Raw genomic sequence first — 17,628 nt, forward strand, 5'->3', positions numbered from 1 at the left:
ACACGTGAATTCATTTCACCCTCACAACTGCTCTGGAAGGCGGGTCCAGGCATCACCTACCAGGTTCCAGATGAGACCCTGAGGCACAGAGAAGTTGAACATCTTACCTCAAGTCACACAGCTCATGGGGAGCAGAGCCAGGTATAAGCCTCAGTACTGACACACTCTTAACCCTCGTGTAACCTATAGGGCAGAATGGTCCTATTCAACAGATGAGAAAACTAAGACTTGGAAATTAGGCAAGAGCAACAGTGATTCTTAACCCAGATCCTCCCATTCCCAAGCCAGCGTCAATGTCTGACACACTGGACTACTCCCAGATAGACTCGCTCCACGGAAAGAGGCTGGCTTACTTGATAGAAAGCCAAGATTGCAGGCAGCTGTCTTACGAAGAATCTAATGTGCAGAGTCTGAACCGGTTGTCATTTTCTTGGTAAAAATACCAGGAACAACAACTGGTTTAATGATTGCACCTATTACATCACTACCTTGCCAGACTTGCTCCCCAACCTGACTCGGTGACAAGGAGGACCTGGGATGGAAGGTGTGGAGCAGTGCAGTTTGTTAAATCTGAAAACCATGAGGGAACTGCGCCTCCGTGTCACCTCCAGCATTCCTGGAGGAGCCTCCCAGACCAGTCTTGACAAAGACTCACTCATTCGTTTTCATTGGGATCCCATTATGAGCCCAGCCCTGTGTTGGGTGCTAGAATCACAGTAGTTGAGGATAGATGTGGTCCTTGAACTTGGGAAGCATACAGTCAGTGGGGGATCCACAGACATGAAAGAGTAGTGATCCTCACATACGGTGAATGACAGGAGACGGGAAGTGTGGCTGCTGTGGGAACGGCTGTGTTGGTCTGGGAAGAGCAGTGCTAACAATGAGATAGGCTCCCTGGGGAAGAGGCTCAGCCCCTCCTCCTGTGATTTGCATACCCGGAAAGAACGGCCACATTCCAGTGGCTTTCATGTGAGCCTGGGGTCAGTCCCTTCCACACTGGATGGGAATTGTTCAATGCTGGTGTTTTGCCATCTTGTGGGAGAATGTAGGGGAAACCCTGAAAAATGAATGCCTGAAGGAAAGTCTATTACTCTTTCTTCTTCCCACAATATCTGTGTGTGTGTTTCCTCTAACACAAGCATGTCAAACTCAAAGGCTAACACGGGCCAAATAAACAAGGCTTAAGTTTATGTGGGCCACAAAAAAAAAAAAAAAAAAAAAAAAAAAGCTTCAATTTTCATAGAAATGTAGGTTTATTTTGATAGAGACATGCTAAATACTGAGGGCTGAAATAAATGAGTAATTGTTAACATAAAATAATAGGACATTTTAATGAAAATTAATATTTTTTCTTGAACATTAACTTACCAGACACTGAATAACTGCACAAATTAATAAGCGTAACACAATAAACCTACTTTTCTTGTTCTCCGAAAGTGAAATATTTTCTGTTGTGCACACCAAACAATTAAGTCCAAGACTAATGACGTGGCAATCAGCTGCTAAAACATTCACTGCTGGTATTAGTGGAGAGAAATGGGGTGCCTGTGTGTAAGGCACGTAAGGGAAATGAATGCAACACGATTACAGTACTGTAATCAGTCATTAGCGAACATTGTAGTTCATTATTAATAATTACGTATAACAGGATATTGTAAAAATTAAGTTACAAAATTTTCATTAAAACCTTTCTTACATACTGTTATATTGGCTGGGCCACAAAAATATTCATTGTGGGCTGCATATACATACAGCCCTCGGGCTGCGAGTTTGACATGCTTGCTCTAACACAACCTCCCTAGAGATATTTTGGGTAAAACATTTTGTAATAAGTTACAACTGTAAAATAAGCCAGTGCTCTATACAGGTTTTGCCTCTTTTTATTCGATGCATTTTCCTTATCAATTTATGTTATGATTTCGGCAGACCTTACTAGCAGGAAAGGAACAAACACTCATCAGCATGCCGTATGGTGTCCACCGTTTTACTGAGAGTTTAAGTCCATTTCTTTGGAAGGAACAACAAAGGATTGAAGATCATGTGAATTGCCCCTACCTGATCTACATATATTTAAGGTTCTATTCTTAGCCTCCTGCTTAAGTTCTTTAAATTTTAGGAGTTTCCTTCCTAAGGTCTCTGGAATGGGGATTAAGCAGAAGAACTATTACACCAGTTCACATACCCTTTATCTGCTATCCCCCCAAAATCGCACACCTCCAACCTCCACCTTCATATGCAATGCCTCAGAGTGTGGGCTGCAACAACCAGCTGGTTCTTTTTCCTTTGGAATCCAGAGTCCTCAAACTCTAAATTGAACATAAATTGAAATCCCAATTTTCAACCAAATGTTGGTGTGAGCAATGTCTTCCTTCCAGCATTGCAAATACCCACAGCAGTATGCCCTGCTTTGTCTCTTTAAGCAACGAGGACTTGGTGAAGGAAAAATGTTGATAAACCCTGGTTTCTGTTGACTTTGAAACGGATCACAGTATTTCGCAGAATTGTTTGCACATGCATTCATCCATCAGTGACCACGTACACAAAGTCTAGTGTGTGTTAGAAGGCAGGGCAGTGGGAGGAGCAGGGCATTGACCCTAAAGACAGGAGGCTGGATTTTGGTCTTGAGTCTGTCACTGGTAACCCACCTTCCCTGGGCCTCTGTTTCCTTACTGGCAGGTGAGCTTAAACTGAGATCCTTCCTACCTGCAGCATCAGCATTAGATGTGAAATCTAGTAGGGCCTTTCAGAATCAGAATCTGCATTCATGGGCACAGCAACATCTGGAAAGCAATGAAGCACATATCTTGATGATCCTTGATGAGAGCCCTGAGCTAATGCAGTTTTCTAAAACAGAGGCAGAACAGAGCCCAGATGGTCTAATATATCATAGTAGACGTAGTATGGGAGAGAAGATCAAAAAACGAAGTCCTTTTGGAAATATCCCATAACCAAAGTCCTATTGCATAGACAGGTGCTGAGGTGAAGTGCCTATGCTCCCGGTATGTTTTCTATAATCTCCTAGCATCACTGCTCTTTCTCTCTCTCTCTCTCTTTTTTTTTAAATCCAGATTCGCTTTGCGGTGGAACTCGTGTGGCCTTTGTCTTTATTTCTGGTCTTGATCTGGCTAAGGAATGTCAACCCACTCTACAGCAAACATGAATGTAAGCATAACAGGGTAGCCTTGGTACACCCGGAGGTCCCATCCTTTGGTTTAGAAAGGTCTTGGGGGTTGGGAGTGCCGGATCATAGCTGCTTATTATCTTTTCATGCCTTCAACACAGAAAACAGAGATTCATCAGTGTTACCGAAACTAATGCTTTATTCTTGCACATTCTATACAAATACTTGTATGTGGTTACTGATGAATTGTTGTTATTATTATTATTATTATTATTATTATTATTTTCTATACCTAAACTCTTACTAGTATTTGAAAGGAGCAGAGCATAGATGAGTTCTCTTAAATATTTTGGAGACCAATTTAGGGATATGTTATACATCGTGCTAGAGAAAAATAAGGAAAAGGGATGCTGTAACAATCATGCTTAACTACATGTTACTTATTGGGCTCCTGGGATCCAGGGTGAGCCTGTGAGTGCCTCTGGGAAAACCTTCATCTGGTTTCTGGGCAGGATGACAGCTCCCTGTAGGCAGCTGACGTGAGGTCTCAGAAGTTATGCAAAGCTGCACCATCTCCTGTCTCCTATTATTGCTCCTCGCCCTCTTGTTCGTGAGTTCTAAGCCCCAAGTTCTGAACCAGCTTCCTGGCCATAAACTCTTGCTTTTCCAACCCCCTTTCTTCCTGCCCCCCTCTCCCGCTCAAGGAGTCTGTAACCTGCAACTTTCTTGTCTGCTAGAAGGCAGGTGCTCATAAGAAGGAGCTGGTGAGTCCTGACCAGGTGGCTCAGTTGGTTGGAATGTTGTCTCATACACCAAAAGGTCACAGGTTTGATTCCAGTTAAGGCATATGCCTAGGTTTCCAGTTCTATCACTTCAACTGGTTGATGTTTCTCTCTCTCTCTTAAAAAAAATTAATAAAAGCATAACCTTAGATGAGGATTTTTATTTATTTATTTATTTTTATTATTTTTTTTGTGTGTGAACCTCTTCTCCTCAAGTCTCCTTATGGAGGCCTCTTGAGCCAAAATACATTCATCTTTCCCACCATAGAAGTATGTGATCCCCTCTGGTCCCCCTCTGCACTTCCTTCTGTGCCTCCATGAGAGCATTTTGCCTGCCCCTTCTTCCCCCCTTTTCCTCCCGCCTCCACTGGCACTCAAGAGAAGAAACCCTATCCCAGGTACCCAGCGCAGGGCCTGGCATTTTGGATGCTGCTGCTTCTTAAATGCTGATGAGTGAAGGGAAGCACCAGGCTTCTTCCTCAGACGCCCAGCTCCTAGGGCCTTCATCCCACTTGATCCGGAGGACTAACTTCTTGTCTTCATTTCCTCTCTTAAAGGCCACTTTCCCAACAAGGCAATGCCCTCAGCAGGAATTCTGCCATGGCTCCGGGGAATTTTCTGCAATGTGAACAATCCTTGTTTTAAAACTCCCACCCCGGGAGAATCTCCTGGAATTGTGTCCAACTATAACAACTCCATGTAAGTGTTGAGATTCCCACCTAAAGGGAGTTATTCCTTATGCCTGTCATACGCTGGAGCGCATGTGTACACACAGAGGTGTAATGCTGAATGAGTGTTTTTGTGGCTTGCTGAACACCTAAGCTCATGGGAGCAGGGCATGTTTCCTCTCTGGAGCATTCTATTAGCTGTCAGGATACTTGGGGAGAAAGCTTCAAACCAGGACCACATGACATAATTTCTTGGTTCTTATATTTCCAAGATGTGACCTGAAGTCTGATGGCAACATCCACCTAAGCTGTGTCCACTGCACCCAGGTCATCCATTTGCGTGGGTGGAAAAAGCTCAGTCTCCCTTCTGTTGCCTTATATCACTCCGCCCTGGTCAACCCTGACAGATCTCTGGCTCTTTAAAAGCCTTCGTAAAGCCGGCTGGTATGGTGCAGTTGATTGAGCATCCTCCTATGCACCAAAAGGTTGCTGGAGACCTAGCTAGTTTTGCTCAGTGGATAGAGCATCAGCCTGCAGACCAAAGGGGCCAAGGTTCAGTTCCGGTCAATGGCATGTACCTTAGTTGCAGGCTCCTCCCCATCTGGACCCTGGTCATGGCTTGTGCAGGAGGCAGCCAATCAATGTGTTTCTCTCACATCAATGTTTCTCTCTGTCTTTCTCTCTTCCACCCTTCCTAAAAAACAATGGAAAAATATCCTCGGGTGAGGATTAACAACAACAAAACCAAAAGGTTTCTGGATTGATTCCCAGTGTGGGTACATACCTGGGTTGTGGGTTTTATCCTGGGTCAGGGCACATACAGGAGGCAACCAATCGAAATTTCTCTCTCACATTGATGGTTCTCTTCCCCCCCCCCCTCCATTTCTCTCTATAAAATTAATAAAAAATATTTTTTTTAAAAGGAAAACCATCAAAAGGCCTTCTTGGACAGTGCCTGCTTGGGCAGCACACATAGTAAAAGCAGAACGATACCGAGGAGATTAGCGTGGCCTCTGCACAAGGACGGCACACGAATTTGTGATTTTTTTTTTTTAAAGCCTTCTTGGACATCAAAGGCTAAGACAAAGGTCAGGAAGTATTTTGAAGGTGGACTAAATAAGGTTTACAAGCAGGAAAGGACACGTTCCAAATCCTCTTTTGCCGATGCTTTCAGTTCCGTTGGCGGCAATACCTGAGGATCTGGCTGGAGGCGGTAGTTCTTTACCGGTGAGTCTGAGGGTCATTCCAAGAAACGGATGAACACTGATGGCCCGCCCCTCTTCCAAGAAAAATGAACACACACACACACACACACACACACACACACACACCACATTACACTGATGTCAGGGGACTTGTGGTTGCCAGGTAATGACTTCTGGTCTAGGGTTGAATTTCAAGTCCAATCCCAGAGGAAGAGAGTTCCCTTTCGGAGGTGGGAAGGCATGACGTGAGCATGGCCTATTGACAGGCTCAGGATGAGGACAGGGCTGTCCTTCACCCAGTGGGCTGCACTTGGGCTGCAGCTTGTGAAGCTTATAACCAAGTCACTAACAAGGGCTTGTAGAGCGGGCCTCAACCACTGTGTAAACACCACTGTGGAAACTGAGGTAACTGGTTACTCCAGCCTTTCCACTGGATATAATTCCTCCAGGACAAAACTACATTTCAACTAAAAAAACAAACAAACAAACAAACAAACAAACAAAAAACCACTTACCGTAGTAAGTCAGCCTAATGCTTACAGGTAACCTTCCCTACTGGGAACAAACTGTGGCTGCCTTTGCCTACAGTGACAGAGTTGAGTGATATGACAGAATTATGGCCCAGGAGCCTATAATATATAACTGCACGCTGACCCCTGGATTATGGGAAGGAAGGAGAGGGACACCTGTCTTCCCTGGATAGTCAGGAGGGGATGTTTAGCTGGGCTTCTGTGGCTGCAAACACTTTTACAATCTATACTTTCAGCTTGAGTCTCTTTGAGGGGCCTGAGAAGAAATGACTACCATGTAGGGAGATCCCAGGGGTTGCACGTGGGATCCGGGGAGCCTTGGAGACATCTCAGTGAGGCTCGACGGAGCTTTGGTGGGACTAGTACAGACAGTGTCTATAGATTGAAGGGTGAGAGTTGGGGAATTCAAGGGGGGTGGAGGGTTTCAGATTCTAGTTTATACTCAGCATTTGAACCAGGAAACCTGGGTTTCATATCTCACACCTACATTACAGGTGAAATATTGGCTTATTCAGGGGTCTTTTGAGTAAAAAGCAAAGAAACCCCTTTAAACAAAGTTAAGCCTCAGGAGCTGCTCTATGCTGTCTGGGCCCACAAGGTCCAGCCTCTTCGGCTCTCTGGGCATCCACTTCATTTGCCTTTTTGTGGGCCAGTGTCTCCCAGGCTGGTGCTGGTTGCTCAGTTCACAGCACCTTGGTCTGGGCAATCAGAAGAGCATCCTTGAATAGCATTTAAATTTCTGGAAACAAATCGGTTGTCCTGGCTTCATTCTCCTCGCCCAATCAGCCTTGGAGAAGTGTGTGTGCCGACGTGCAGGGAGGAACTTGTGGATTAAGCACGGCTGTCAGCATCTCCCCCTACAGCGGCTGGAAGGGCAGGTCTCAGGGAAGCAGATGATAGCTGGGAAGAACCTCCAGGAATATCGACTAACATCCTGTTTAAAGCTTCTGTAGACAGAAGACACCCAGAGAGTGGGGATGAGAGGTGACCTGGCCCTGCCAAAGTGGGGAGACTGAACAAATTGCTCAGTGCCCCCTGTCTGCTATCTTACATGTACAATGAAATAAAACGTTATTTTTTTTTTTTTACCTTGGCACTATTTGCAAAGATACATAATGTAGTAGCTAGGTCAAGCGATACTGTCTGTAAAACTTGCACAAGGCAGTATTGCCATTATTATGGAAATGACACCTATGTCTTTATTGATGAGGCATTGTCTCTCTTCCAGCTTGGCAAGGGTGTATCGTGATTTTCAAGAACTCCTTGTGGATGCACCAGAGAGCCAGCACCTCGGCCAGATTTGGACAGAACTCCGCACCTTATCCCAACTCATGGACACTCTCCGGACTCACCCTGAGAGGATTGCAGGTAAGGCGGGCTTCAGTGTTCTCAGCCATCACTTGCCTCTCACCCCCCTCATACATCAGAGAGACTAAAGATGCAGGAAAGATTTGGTGGGAAATGATACCAGAGGAGGCAGGAGGAAATGGGATCTAGAGGTGGTGAGGATTCCTCTTCCCACCAGCCTAGAAGGTAGAAAGTTGGGAAGGAGGGAAAGCAAGGCCTTACCTCATGTAAGTCCAGAGACAGAAAGGAGCATGCCCAGAGAGCATGTGCTTTGGGGAGCACAAGGCTAGGGTAAGTGCTAGAAGCAGAGGATGAGGGGTTTCTAGAGTAAGGTTAAGGTACAGGACAACCTCCCTAGAGTCATAGAAAGCAAGCTAACCAGGAACGTGTGTGAGCAATGCCAAGTAGCATTAAGGACTCTGGGAGATCAGAGAGCATATGTTTATCATGACATAAGTATGTACAATCATTTGATTTCTTCCAGTGATATACAGCACCCCAGACCCTGAGGCAGAGAAGGTGCAGAGTGGGGTGGTGGTGGTGGTGGTGGGGGTGGGGGGTTACAGAGCCAGGGCTTGTAGGGGAGCCATAGAAAGTCCAGGAGGCAAGGAGGTTGATTAAACTACACATGTGGGCTCCAGGATGCAGAAGGCTGGACCATATGCATAAGGAAGTGCTGGAACAGGACAGGGGGGGAAAGGAGGGACAGGGAACTAGAGATCACAGGGCGCTTCATGGCCCTGTTTAAGGGCCGAGAAAGTGAGTAGGGTGAACGGTTGTGGTTAAAACATGAATTTAGGCTTTCAAAGGCAGGTGGGACAGGTGAGAACAAGCCGCCAGGTACGGCCATGGTGGTTGAGTGAAGAGGAGGTGAGGAATACGTTGATGAAGAGTTGAATGAAATGTGAGGCCAGGCTGGTGGGTCACATGCTCACTGAGGCTGTGTGGGGAGGAGAGCCTCCTGGAGTCAGGAACAGTGAGGAGAGAGGGTGGAGGAGCGCCCTCTCCTGCGTCTCTCCTTCCAGGGAAAAGCAGCCCAACCCCAGTAGCCACTCTGACATCTCTTCTTAAAGCACAAGTGGGTGCTGTGTAGTTGTGTCTTCAGGAGACTCGGCTGCAGCTGGCCGGAGGGACTGGGCATGGCGACGGCCTGGGCTCCAGCTGGAACCATCCCAGGGAGGGGGAAAGGAGTGGTGGGGAAGGAGCAAGGCCTGCCAGGACCCAGGGGTCACCGCAGTCCAGGGGAGAAGGAAAGGCTGCTGACGGGGAAGAGTGATGGGGGTAAGGCTCGGAGCCAGTGAAGGAAGCAGTTTGGGTCTGGGAGATGTCTGCTCCTAGGATGGGGTGGCAGCGATGACTCTCAGGATGACCTTAGAGGATGACAGGGATGAGGAAGGGGGCTGCTAAAGGGACTGCTGGGCCAGGTGAACAGCCCCTCCTCAGGATCCCAAGCCAGAAAGGTGACGATAGTGCAGATCAGCCTGGAGCCTCGCTGTGCAGCTCAGTCAACATTCAGCAGATGTTTGGTGAGCACCACTGAGCCAGGCGCTGTGTGAGTCCCAAGGAGTGTCAGACTGGGTGCCGGCCCCCTTCCAGGGCAGAAGTGGAAGGACTGAGTGAACAACCACTCCCTCCCTCATGTAGAGGGTGGGCAGGTGGCTCAGGGGCGTCCGGAGGGGTGAGCTCTCTAAGGAGAGGCTGATGTGCTCCCATCGGCCACCTTCTCCCTTCACTCCCCATTGAAGCAATAAAGGACAAGGGTCTGTTCCGATGGGAGTACTTCATTGCTTTAAGATTAGTTCATTACATTCTCATGCTTTCCAAAAGAGTGAAGTGTATACTTTATGTAGTAAAACCAAGTTCAAGCCCTCTGTCTTTTGCTGCTTTGGTTAGAATTACTGAACCGGAGCTTGAAGGACTGAGCATTTAGTCCCATGAGCACAGTCAGCATTTTAATAGTAAGAGGAAAGGGTGGAGACACCAAGCAGAAGGCTTTTTATTTCTAAGGTTAAACAGCACAAGAGACAGTGGCTGTCCCCCTACCTTCCAACCCCCCAACCCCCCAACCCCCCAATCCCCGTCCTCACCCCCCTGAGTGACTGTCTGCCTTGTTCGCCAGCAGATATTTCAATCCGGGGTTTGATCCTCGCATGGAGTCTGGCTGGGAGGAAGTACAAAGGAAGTCATTTCTAACCTCAATTTCTCTGTGGTTTTACAGCGTGTGGAGAAGAACCCAAATGCCTAGTTCCTAACCCCAAAGCAGGACGAGTTTAGCCTTGGCAAAGGGTTCCTTCCGCAGGCCTCGGGCTTCCTTCCGGGGAAAATCCCTAACTGCCAGCAGCTTCGGAGGTCGGGGGAGACCAGGTCAGGGAAGGCCAGCCACGGCTCCCCAAAGAGTTTTGGGGCTGGGAACAGAGACGCTGCAGAAAACCAACCTCAGTTGTCAGGAGAGGGGACAGGGGACCACCCCCGGGTAGCGTTTGGGGCACTCTCTGAAGGAATCCCAGGCTGGGGACTGAGGTTCACGGTCACACTGCAGACTCTCAGATCTCTCCCAGGCACCTGCGCATCGCTCCGGGCGAACACCGAATGTGCAGCCCAAAGCCGTGCCCAGGTCAGCCTCTGAAGACGAGGTGGCGGCTGCCGGGTGTGTGCTTTGCCAGGCGGTTCCCAGTCACCTGGGAAAGAATGCTGATGTTGACCAGGCGGGTTTCCCTCCCAGCAAACCTGCGGTGCAGCATTCTCACCGGGGGAGGATTGATGGCTCAAGACAGCCGTGAAGCCCCCTCCCCGTCGCCCCCAAGGAAGCTCTGCGGCCTCTCAATCATCTTGAAACACCTTCTTCCCATGCGCCCCAAGCATTCTCCCACTCCAGCTCCCCTCAGCTCCCAGGGCCTCCGCGGCCCCTCCCCCACTTCTGATCTTCCCAGGGGAAGAAAACAAGAAGAACCACATTTTAAGCTAAATTTATTTTTCTTTCCTCAGGCCCCCAGCTCACATTTCTCCCTGGAGAGTCTAGTGAAACCTCTGTCTGGTATCAGCCACCTCTTACATTTTGGGCCCCACGCTTTCCCCACAGGGCGGCCCCCACCCCTCCCCAGGTGTGTGAACCCAGAATGCTCCCGCCACTTCCCTCTGGGGCCACAGCAGCCCAGTCTCCTGGGCGGGGTCCTGGGAGACACTGGGGCAAATCTCTCCCATCTCCCTCTCCCCTGCACGGTGTTTGTACGAAAGGTCAGGTGAGTGAGTTAAAGAATAACAAAGAGACAAACAGTCAAATGGGGTCGTGACTTTGGGGTCAAGACAACAGTCTTTATTGGGTGCTCATGCCATTCCATTTACGAGGCTCTGAGTCCATGTCGGGCTCTGGTGCTGGGTCACCCAGAGTGGCTTCAGGGCTTACATCTCTGTGCCCAGCATTGCTATGTGGAATGAGGGGTATTAATGAAAGTGGAGTCCATAGCCCCCCACTTGCAGGAGAGGTGTGTGTGTGTGTGTGTGTGTGTGTGTGTGTGTGAACACTGCGCATAAAAAAGTGATTGGGAAAAGAACAACTGAGCTGTTCCCCAGGGAAGGAAGAGGGAGCAGGAGCTGAATTTGGAAGATGAGACAGGACTTATCCAAAAGGAGAGAAGGCAAGAATCTAATAGGACAGCCTCTCTCAGAGCCCTCCTCCTTCCCTGCCTCCCTCCTCCCTGTGCCAGGTTCCCCTAAGGCAGCGGGTGGCGATACTGAGCCACCTAGAGGCACAGCTCTAAAGGGCACCCACCCGGGAGAGAGAGAGCGCGGAGTGCGCGGCGGGGCCTCAGGACGGGTCCCCTTTCAAGGGGAAATGAGCAGCCATGTCAGGACCTGACACTGCACAGGCAGCGTCACTGCCTGAAAACGGAAGGGACGGCTGGCCTCTGGGTGAGGGAGGAATTTAGGGAGGGAGGAGATGGGCTCTGGAAGGAGCTTTGATGATTAAATCTCCTTAAAGAAGAACTAAGCGATAAGCAGTCAGGCAGGCTCTGGAGAAGTTGAAATGTAGAGATAGGCCTTTTTCACGCAACCTAAATGCTTTTCCTTCATGTTGAAATGATTTCATAAGTATCCGGGCCCGTAACCTTCTCCGGCCAGCGAATCATGAACTGTCACAGTGGCCAGCCTGAGGCTGGGAGTTGGCCCCGGAAGCAGGCAGAGGAGGTGGGCACCCTGGGTGTGACTCCCCGGAAGGGGTGAGAATACGGTGGATGCAATCAGAATAGCATTAACCGGGTGCCCTCTGTTTTCAGGCCTGAGAGCCACGCACTTTTTCCATTCCTCGTCTCTGGTCACTCACCCACAACCATCCTGAGAGGTAGATGTGGGGAGTAGAGACGCACAGTGGTTTTCAGTCACCTGCCCCAAGGTCACCTAAGCTGCGAGGAGTCTTTTATGCCTCCCATAAAGAAATGTCTGCTTCTAGCAGGTTTTGAATGAAGCTAGAAAGAATGTGACTGGGAATTCGAGGGCATGAAATTGCAAGCCCAGACAGCAGGCCATCCTCTCTTTTCCACTTGAGACGTTTCTTGACCAAAAACAGCCCCATCTTTCTTAGTCCATGGCAGTACCCTGAGCTTAGAGCCTTAACTGACACTGAGCCTTAACGAAGACACAGAGAAGGACCCTCTGCCCCAGGACAGCGGCAGTGTGGACAGAGCATGGGTATAGCCCAGTCCTAGTCCAGCGATTCTCCCCCTTAGCACGACTGGCATTTTGGACCAGATAGTCCTTTGTTTTTTGGGGGAAGAGGGTTTGTCCCGTGCATTGTGGGATGTGTAGCAGCATCTCTGCTCTCTACCCACCAGCACTTCCCCAGGTATGGCAACCGGACATGTCTCCAGAGGGTGCCAAATATCCCCAGGGGGACAAAATTCCCGGCTCCAGCTCCTTACTGATCCGGTTGAGACCCACTGTCTCACGTGGTCCAGCCTTCGTGCCTTCTCACTAAATGTTGCCCAGCTGCTTCCAGAGTAATCTCTGTGACTGTGCTGGGTGAGAGCTGGCTGGCAGGAGCCCTGACCTCCGGGCGCCCCCGGGGACCCAAGAACAGAGTGAAAAATGTTTCCAGTGAATTCTAGGTGTTTTCTCTTGTTTGACCCACCCGTCCTTCAGCACCCTGATCTGTCTCTCTCCTCCGTCCGCAGGAAGAGGAATACGCATCCGGGATATCCTGAGAGATGAAGAAACTCTGACACCCTTTCTCGTGAGAAACATCGGCCTGCCCGACGCAGCCGTCCACCTTCTGGTCAACTCCCAGGTCCGGCCCGAGCAGGTTGGTTCATGTCCGCGGCCAGTGGTTCCTGGAAGGGAGGGCTGAGCACGCGTCTGAGAAAGGCAAGGAACACCGCGGCTTTTTTGTTTGTTTTTCTTCCTTCTTGCTTCCACATTCAGAATCCATCCTTCATGCCCCAGGTTCAGAAAAACGCCTGGGACTTACTCAGCCGACGCTCGCTACCCTCCTGGGATTCAGAGACGGGACAAATCCTGGCAACACACCTCAGAGGTTTATGACCACATGGCTCAACCTCCTCCTCTTCTACAATAGTTGAGGAAACAGGCATATTCCCGGATTCATTAAACATTTAGAGACAGGTTAGGTATAGAGCACCATGGGAACAATATGGGCAAACCCCTAACTCCGGGAGCTTCCTGTGGGGGCCACAGGTGATGGTGAAATCAGCAGGTGAGGTGGGTGCCTGGGACAATCGCAGGGTCAGGAGTTAGGGCGGGGCTGGGGGGCTGGGGCTGGGGCAGCGCTAAATGAGGTGGCCAGGGAGGGCCCTCCAGAGGAGGTGGTATTTGAACAAACCTGACCGAATAGAAGGCGGCCATGGAAAGAACTGTGAGGAGAGTGCCAGGCCCAGAGGCCGGCAGTGCAGGCCCTGGGCTGTGCGGAGTAACTCCCGGGTCGCGGAGCCTGGTCAGGCAGCATGCAGAGCGGACCTGTGTCCCACACCATTTCTTCTCCTTCTCCGACCAGGCAAACTTCTTCCTCTCCCCACCTTGCATAATCTGGTCTAATTCCTCCACCTCATTCACCCCGAATTGTCTCCAGGTGCAGGCTCCCTCATATTTATTCAGAGCATTCTGCCACTGACACCTGACTTTCACATCTGTTAGCTGTGAGCTCTTCACTGGAATCCTGAGATGGGGGGGAAATGAGGCGGCTGGCCGCTGAGGGATTTGCAGGAGGCTGTAGAGCTAGAAAGTGCAGTGGCAGCCAGGCTTTCTCATCCCTAACCCAGTCTTCCTCACCCCAGCTCAGCGGTGTTCAGAGTCCCAGACCAGCAGCATCCCCAAGGCCTGGGAGCTTATTGGCAATGCAAACTCTCAGGCCCTACCGCGGACCAACATGCAAGCTGTTCTTTAGCCAGCCCTCCAGGCCATTCGGCAGGCTCAGGGGTGAGACCACTGCTTCAGTTTGGGGCCTATGGCTCCTGGCCCAGCATCCTGGGTGTGGTTCCTGGCGAGGCCCTGGGAGCCAGGCCTGGCTGTGCTGCTCGGCTCTCCCTCCCCCTCCCTCCCTCCCACCCGAGGGCGTGGGGGCGGCAGCAGGGATTGGTCATTTTCCCCTCTGCTTCTCTTCAGCTCATAAAACTCCAGTCCTGGAAATGCCTGTGATGACTTCCAGTTGGTAATAAAAGGGAGGTGAGATAAGGGCAGGAATTTAGGGGAAATTTCTTTCCAGTTCCTCACTGTGTGACGTGTAGGTCCCGAGCTGCTGGGTGGTTGGCATCAGGGCTGAGGCCTCTCCTTTGGGGCGGAAGGTCCTGGTCACCAGGCTGTGACCTTACTTACTCTGACTGGCTCTTATCAGCTGATCCTTCCCTAACAGCAAACTCCAGGGTTTAAGAGTATGCCCAGAGCCCCAACACTTGCAGAGGCCACTCAGGGAGACCCAGCTCCCTCTGCGCCCGTGCCTACCCTGCTTCCCAGCCTGGGTGCTGTGGTGCCTGCTCCTCATCTCGGCCTCTGTCCAGCTCTGCGCTCCTTAGCAGCACCGCCCCTCGTCCCTCCCTCCACAAGGGCGTGTCCTTTCTCTGGGCTGCCAGTGCGGTAGCCACAGGCCACTTGTGGCAGGTGGGCACTCGAAATAGAGCTGAATTTCAAATGTTTAGTTTTAGCTATTTTAAACTTACATAGCCACCTGTGGTCTGCTGCCCTCTAATTGATCATCCTCATCAAACATGGGATTTTGTTCTTTACCTCAGGATTGGCTGCCCCTCCTGTCCTTTCTGCCTGGGGCCTGCGCACTGCCCAGGCGGGATTCACATCACCCCCTCCCTCCACTAGGGAGTTCCCGGACGAGGAGGAGAGCGGTACAGTTCTCTGGTCTGGCCCTCGGCCCAGCCCCAGCCTGTACTCTCCTAGACTTGCTTCAAGGCCCAGCGCAAATGCTTCCTCTTCAGTGAGATTGTTCATAAATCCTCCTCTCTTTGCACTGCCTCCTCCCTCTTCCCCACTCGATAGAGAGCTAACAGGAAATGGTTCAGCACAAGCTGCAGGTTCAAATCTCAACAAGGCCACACAGTTAGCTGTGTGACCTCCAGCAAGTTAGCTAATGGCTCTGTGCCTCTGTCTCCTCATTTGTAAAATGGAGACCATACAAGTGCCCACCATATGTGGTGGTTGTGGGAGCTGAGAGAAGGAATGTAAAACACTTAGCACAGTGCCTGGAGCACCGGGAACACTCAGTAAGTCTGGCTATTTTTACTACCTATTCTCAAAGCTCCCCCTTCTGTGAGCTCCTGGGAAAGCAGAAAACTCACCTTGTCTTCTCTGCATCTCCAGGAACTAGTGTAGTCCCTGCAGGATGGGAACTCAGTGAGCGAGCGCTGGATGAATGAGGGACTGAGTGAAGGGAGCAGGGAGCTTTAGGCGTGTCCCAGATTTCCCATCAGCCTGCTGTGTAACCTTCTCACGTCCCCTAGCCCCTTCTCCATCCCTTTTCTCCCCTAGAATATTAGATGTTTGGACAAAATGAGCTCATTGGTTCCCTCCACCTCAAAATGTTTTATACTCTGGGATTAGGATTGGGGGAATTTGTCCGGGGGAGGGGAGTAAAGAAGTCAAATGTAGGCAACAGGAAGGCTCTGCTGGAATCCATATGCAGTGACAGTCCCCCGAGGTCCACAGAGTCCACACCAATCAGCATCATCCGAGACCAGTGCCTCATTTAGGGATCGGGCTTCCTTCCATCTGTGGTCTGGACAGTCCACACAGGGGGCGGCAGAGCCTGGCTTCTCTGCTCTTCAGCCCAGAGGACCGGGTAGCTCATTGGAAGCCCGGGGAAGGCTGCAGAGACCAGGGAAGCTCAGGAACCTGTTCGCGGTGCTCAGGAGCCTGTCCCCTGCTGGGAGCCCAGGACTCTTGGGCCCAGTTTCTGTGCTGGCTGGCCGGGGTCCCTGCCAGGGCGGAGGCCTCCGTAGCCGCTGGAGACAATCGTGGGGATCGTGCTTCAATAGTCGCTGTCCATGAGCTCCACAGGAGCTGGGCATGTGCCCTGTGCAGGGGGTAGGGTCGTCAGATAAAATACAAGCTGTGCAGTGTCATTTGAATTTCAGATTAAGCCACAAATAATGTTAGCAAAAGTATGTGTCATTTGGATTCTGTTTGGGACATACTGTACTAAAAGTTGTTCATTGTTGATCTGAACTCAGTGGGCATTCAGTATGTTTATTGGTTAAGTCTGGTGAGAAAAGAGGGAGGAGGTTGGTCATTTGCCAGCCACTCCCCACCTGAGCTTCAGGGAGTGGGTCCTGATGGGACCTAAGCATTGGAGGACTAAGAAGGGATCGCTCAAATTGTAAATGTCTCAATGATCGATGAGGCGTGGGAGTGTATTAGTTTCCTGTTGCTGCTCTAACAAATCATCATACATGCAATAGCTTAAAACAATACAAATGTATTATTTTACGGTTCTAGAAGTCTGAAAGTTAAGGTGTTGGCAGGGCTGCACTCCTTTCCAGGGGAAGGAGAGGGAAGTCTAGAGGGAAATCCAGTTTCCAGAGGCTGCCCCTGTCCACACCCCTTGGCTGGTGCCCTCCCTCTATCTCCAAGGCCAGTAGTGACCAGCCACATCTTTCTCGCATTGCCTTACCCTGACATTGTCTCTGCTGCCTCCCTCCTCCACATTTAAGAGACCCCGGTGATGACATTGGGTTCCACCCAGATAATCCAAAAATAAAGCCAGCTGATGAGCTACTGTAATTTCATCTGCAATCTTAATCTCCCTCACCCCCCCCCCACCCCCGCCATGCCACGCAATGTAGCCGCAGGTTCTGTGGGAGAGGACGTGGACATCTCCTGGGGGCGTGCTCTCCTGCCGCAGGCGGTCCTCCAGGGGTGCTTCTCCTCCCTGCAGTTTGCTCACGGAGTCCCCGGCCTGGTGCTGAAGGACATCGCCTGCAGCGAGGCCCTCCTGGAGCGCTTCCTCATCTTCAGCCAGCGCCGAGGGGCGCAGACCGCGCGCGGGGCCCTGTGCGCCCTCTCCCAGGGCACCCTCCAGTGGATGGAGGACACTCTGTACGCCAACGTGGACCTCTTCAAACTCTTCCATGTGGTAAGGGAGGTGTTTAGCTTCTTGCTCTGGGGAGGTAATTCCTGGGGCAGCAGGGCCTGGTGGCAGGCCATTGGGAACCGTGCACGAGCCTGGTATTCAAGACAATTCTTGAGGAAGGCTCAAAGGCCCAGGCTCCTGGGAGTCACCATGGGGTATGTGATGGTGGCAAGTCTGAGTCCGCCCCTAAAGTGGGGTACATCTCCCACCTTTAGCAGCGTGGAAAGGAGAAGGGACTCCCTGCCCTACCATTTTCTAGCGAGGTGGTCATAGGCAAGATAGTTGACTTTTCCTGCCCTCATCACTCAGCTATAAAGCAGATATAATACTTCATAAAGTACAAGGAAATCTAAATGAAAAAATATATGCAGAGCACTTAATACATTTCGATA

The 17,628-nt window shown here is 50.5% G+C and overlaps 1 protein-coding gene across 7 annotated transcripts in view; it reads left to right on the forward strand.

The window, feature by feature from the left end:
• The first annotated feature begins 2,910 nt into the window (after positions 1 to 2,910).
• The window catches only part of ABCA4 (ATP binding cassette subfamily A member 4), a 138,373-nt gene continuing 123,655 nt past the window's right edge, over positions 2,911 to 17,628 (forward strand). For 5 of the 7 annotated variants that reach the window (XR_014794060.1, XR_014794061.1, XM_084873368.1 and 2 more), the window contains exons 1-6: positions 2,911 to 2,979; positions 3,069 to 3,162; positions 4,461 to 4,602; positions 7,535 to 7,674; positions 12,822 to 12,949; positions 17,042 to 17,239. Coding sequence is in view for 3 of the 7 variants with exons in the window: in XM_084873368.1 (XP_084729494.1) it covers positions 4,481 to 4,602; positions 7,535 to 7,674; positions 12,822 to 12,949; positions 17,042 to 17,239 (588 nt within the window). In the remaining 4 variants the exon portion in view is untranslated. Of the gene's footprint in view, positions 2,980 to 3,068; positions 3,163 to 4,460; positions 4,603 to 7,534; positions 7,675 to 12,818; positions 12,950 to 13,937; positions 14,080 to 14,265; positions 14,326 to 17,041; positions 17,240 to 17,628 lie in introns of those variants that run through there. The other 2 variants (XR_014794063.1, XR_014794062.1) reach the window with 2 other exon arrangements.

The sequence above is a fragment of the Pipistrellus hanaki genome, assembly GCF_964339955.1.
Source record: "Pipistrellus hanaki genome assembly, chromosome: 2".
In the NCBI taxonomy this organism is placed as follows: domain Eukaryota; kingdom Metazoa; phylum Chordata; class Mammalia; order Chiroptera; family Vespertilionidae; genus Pipistrellus; species Pipistrellus hanaki.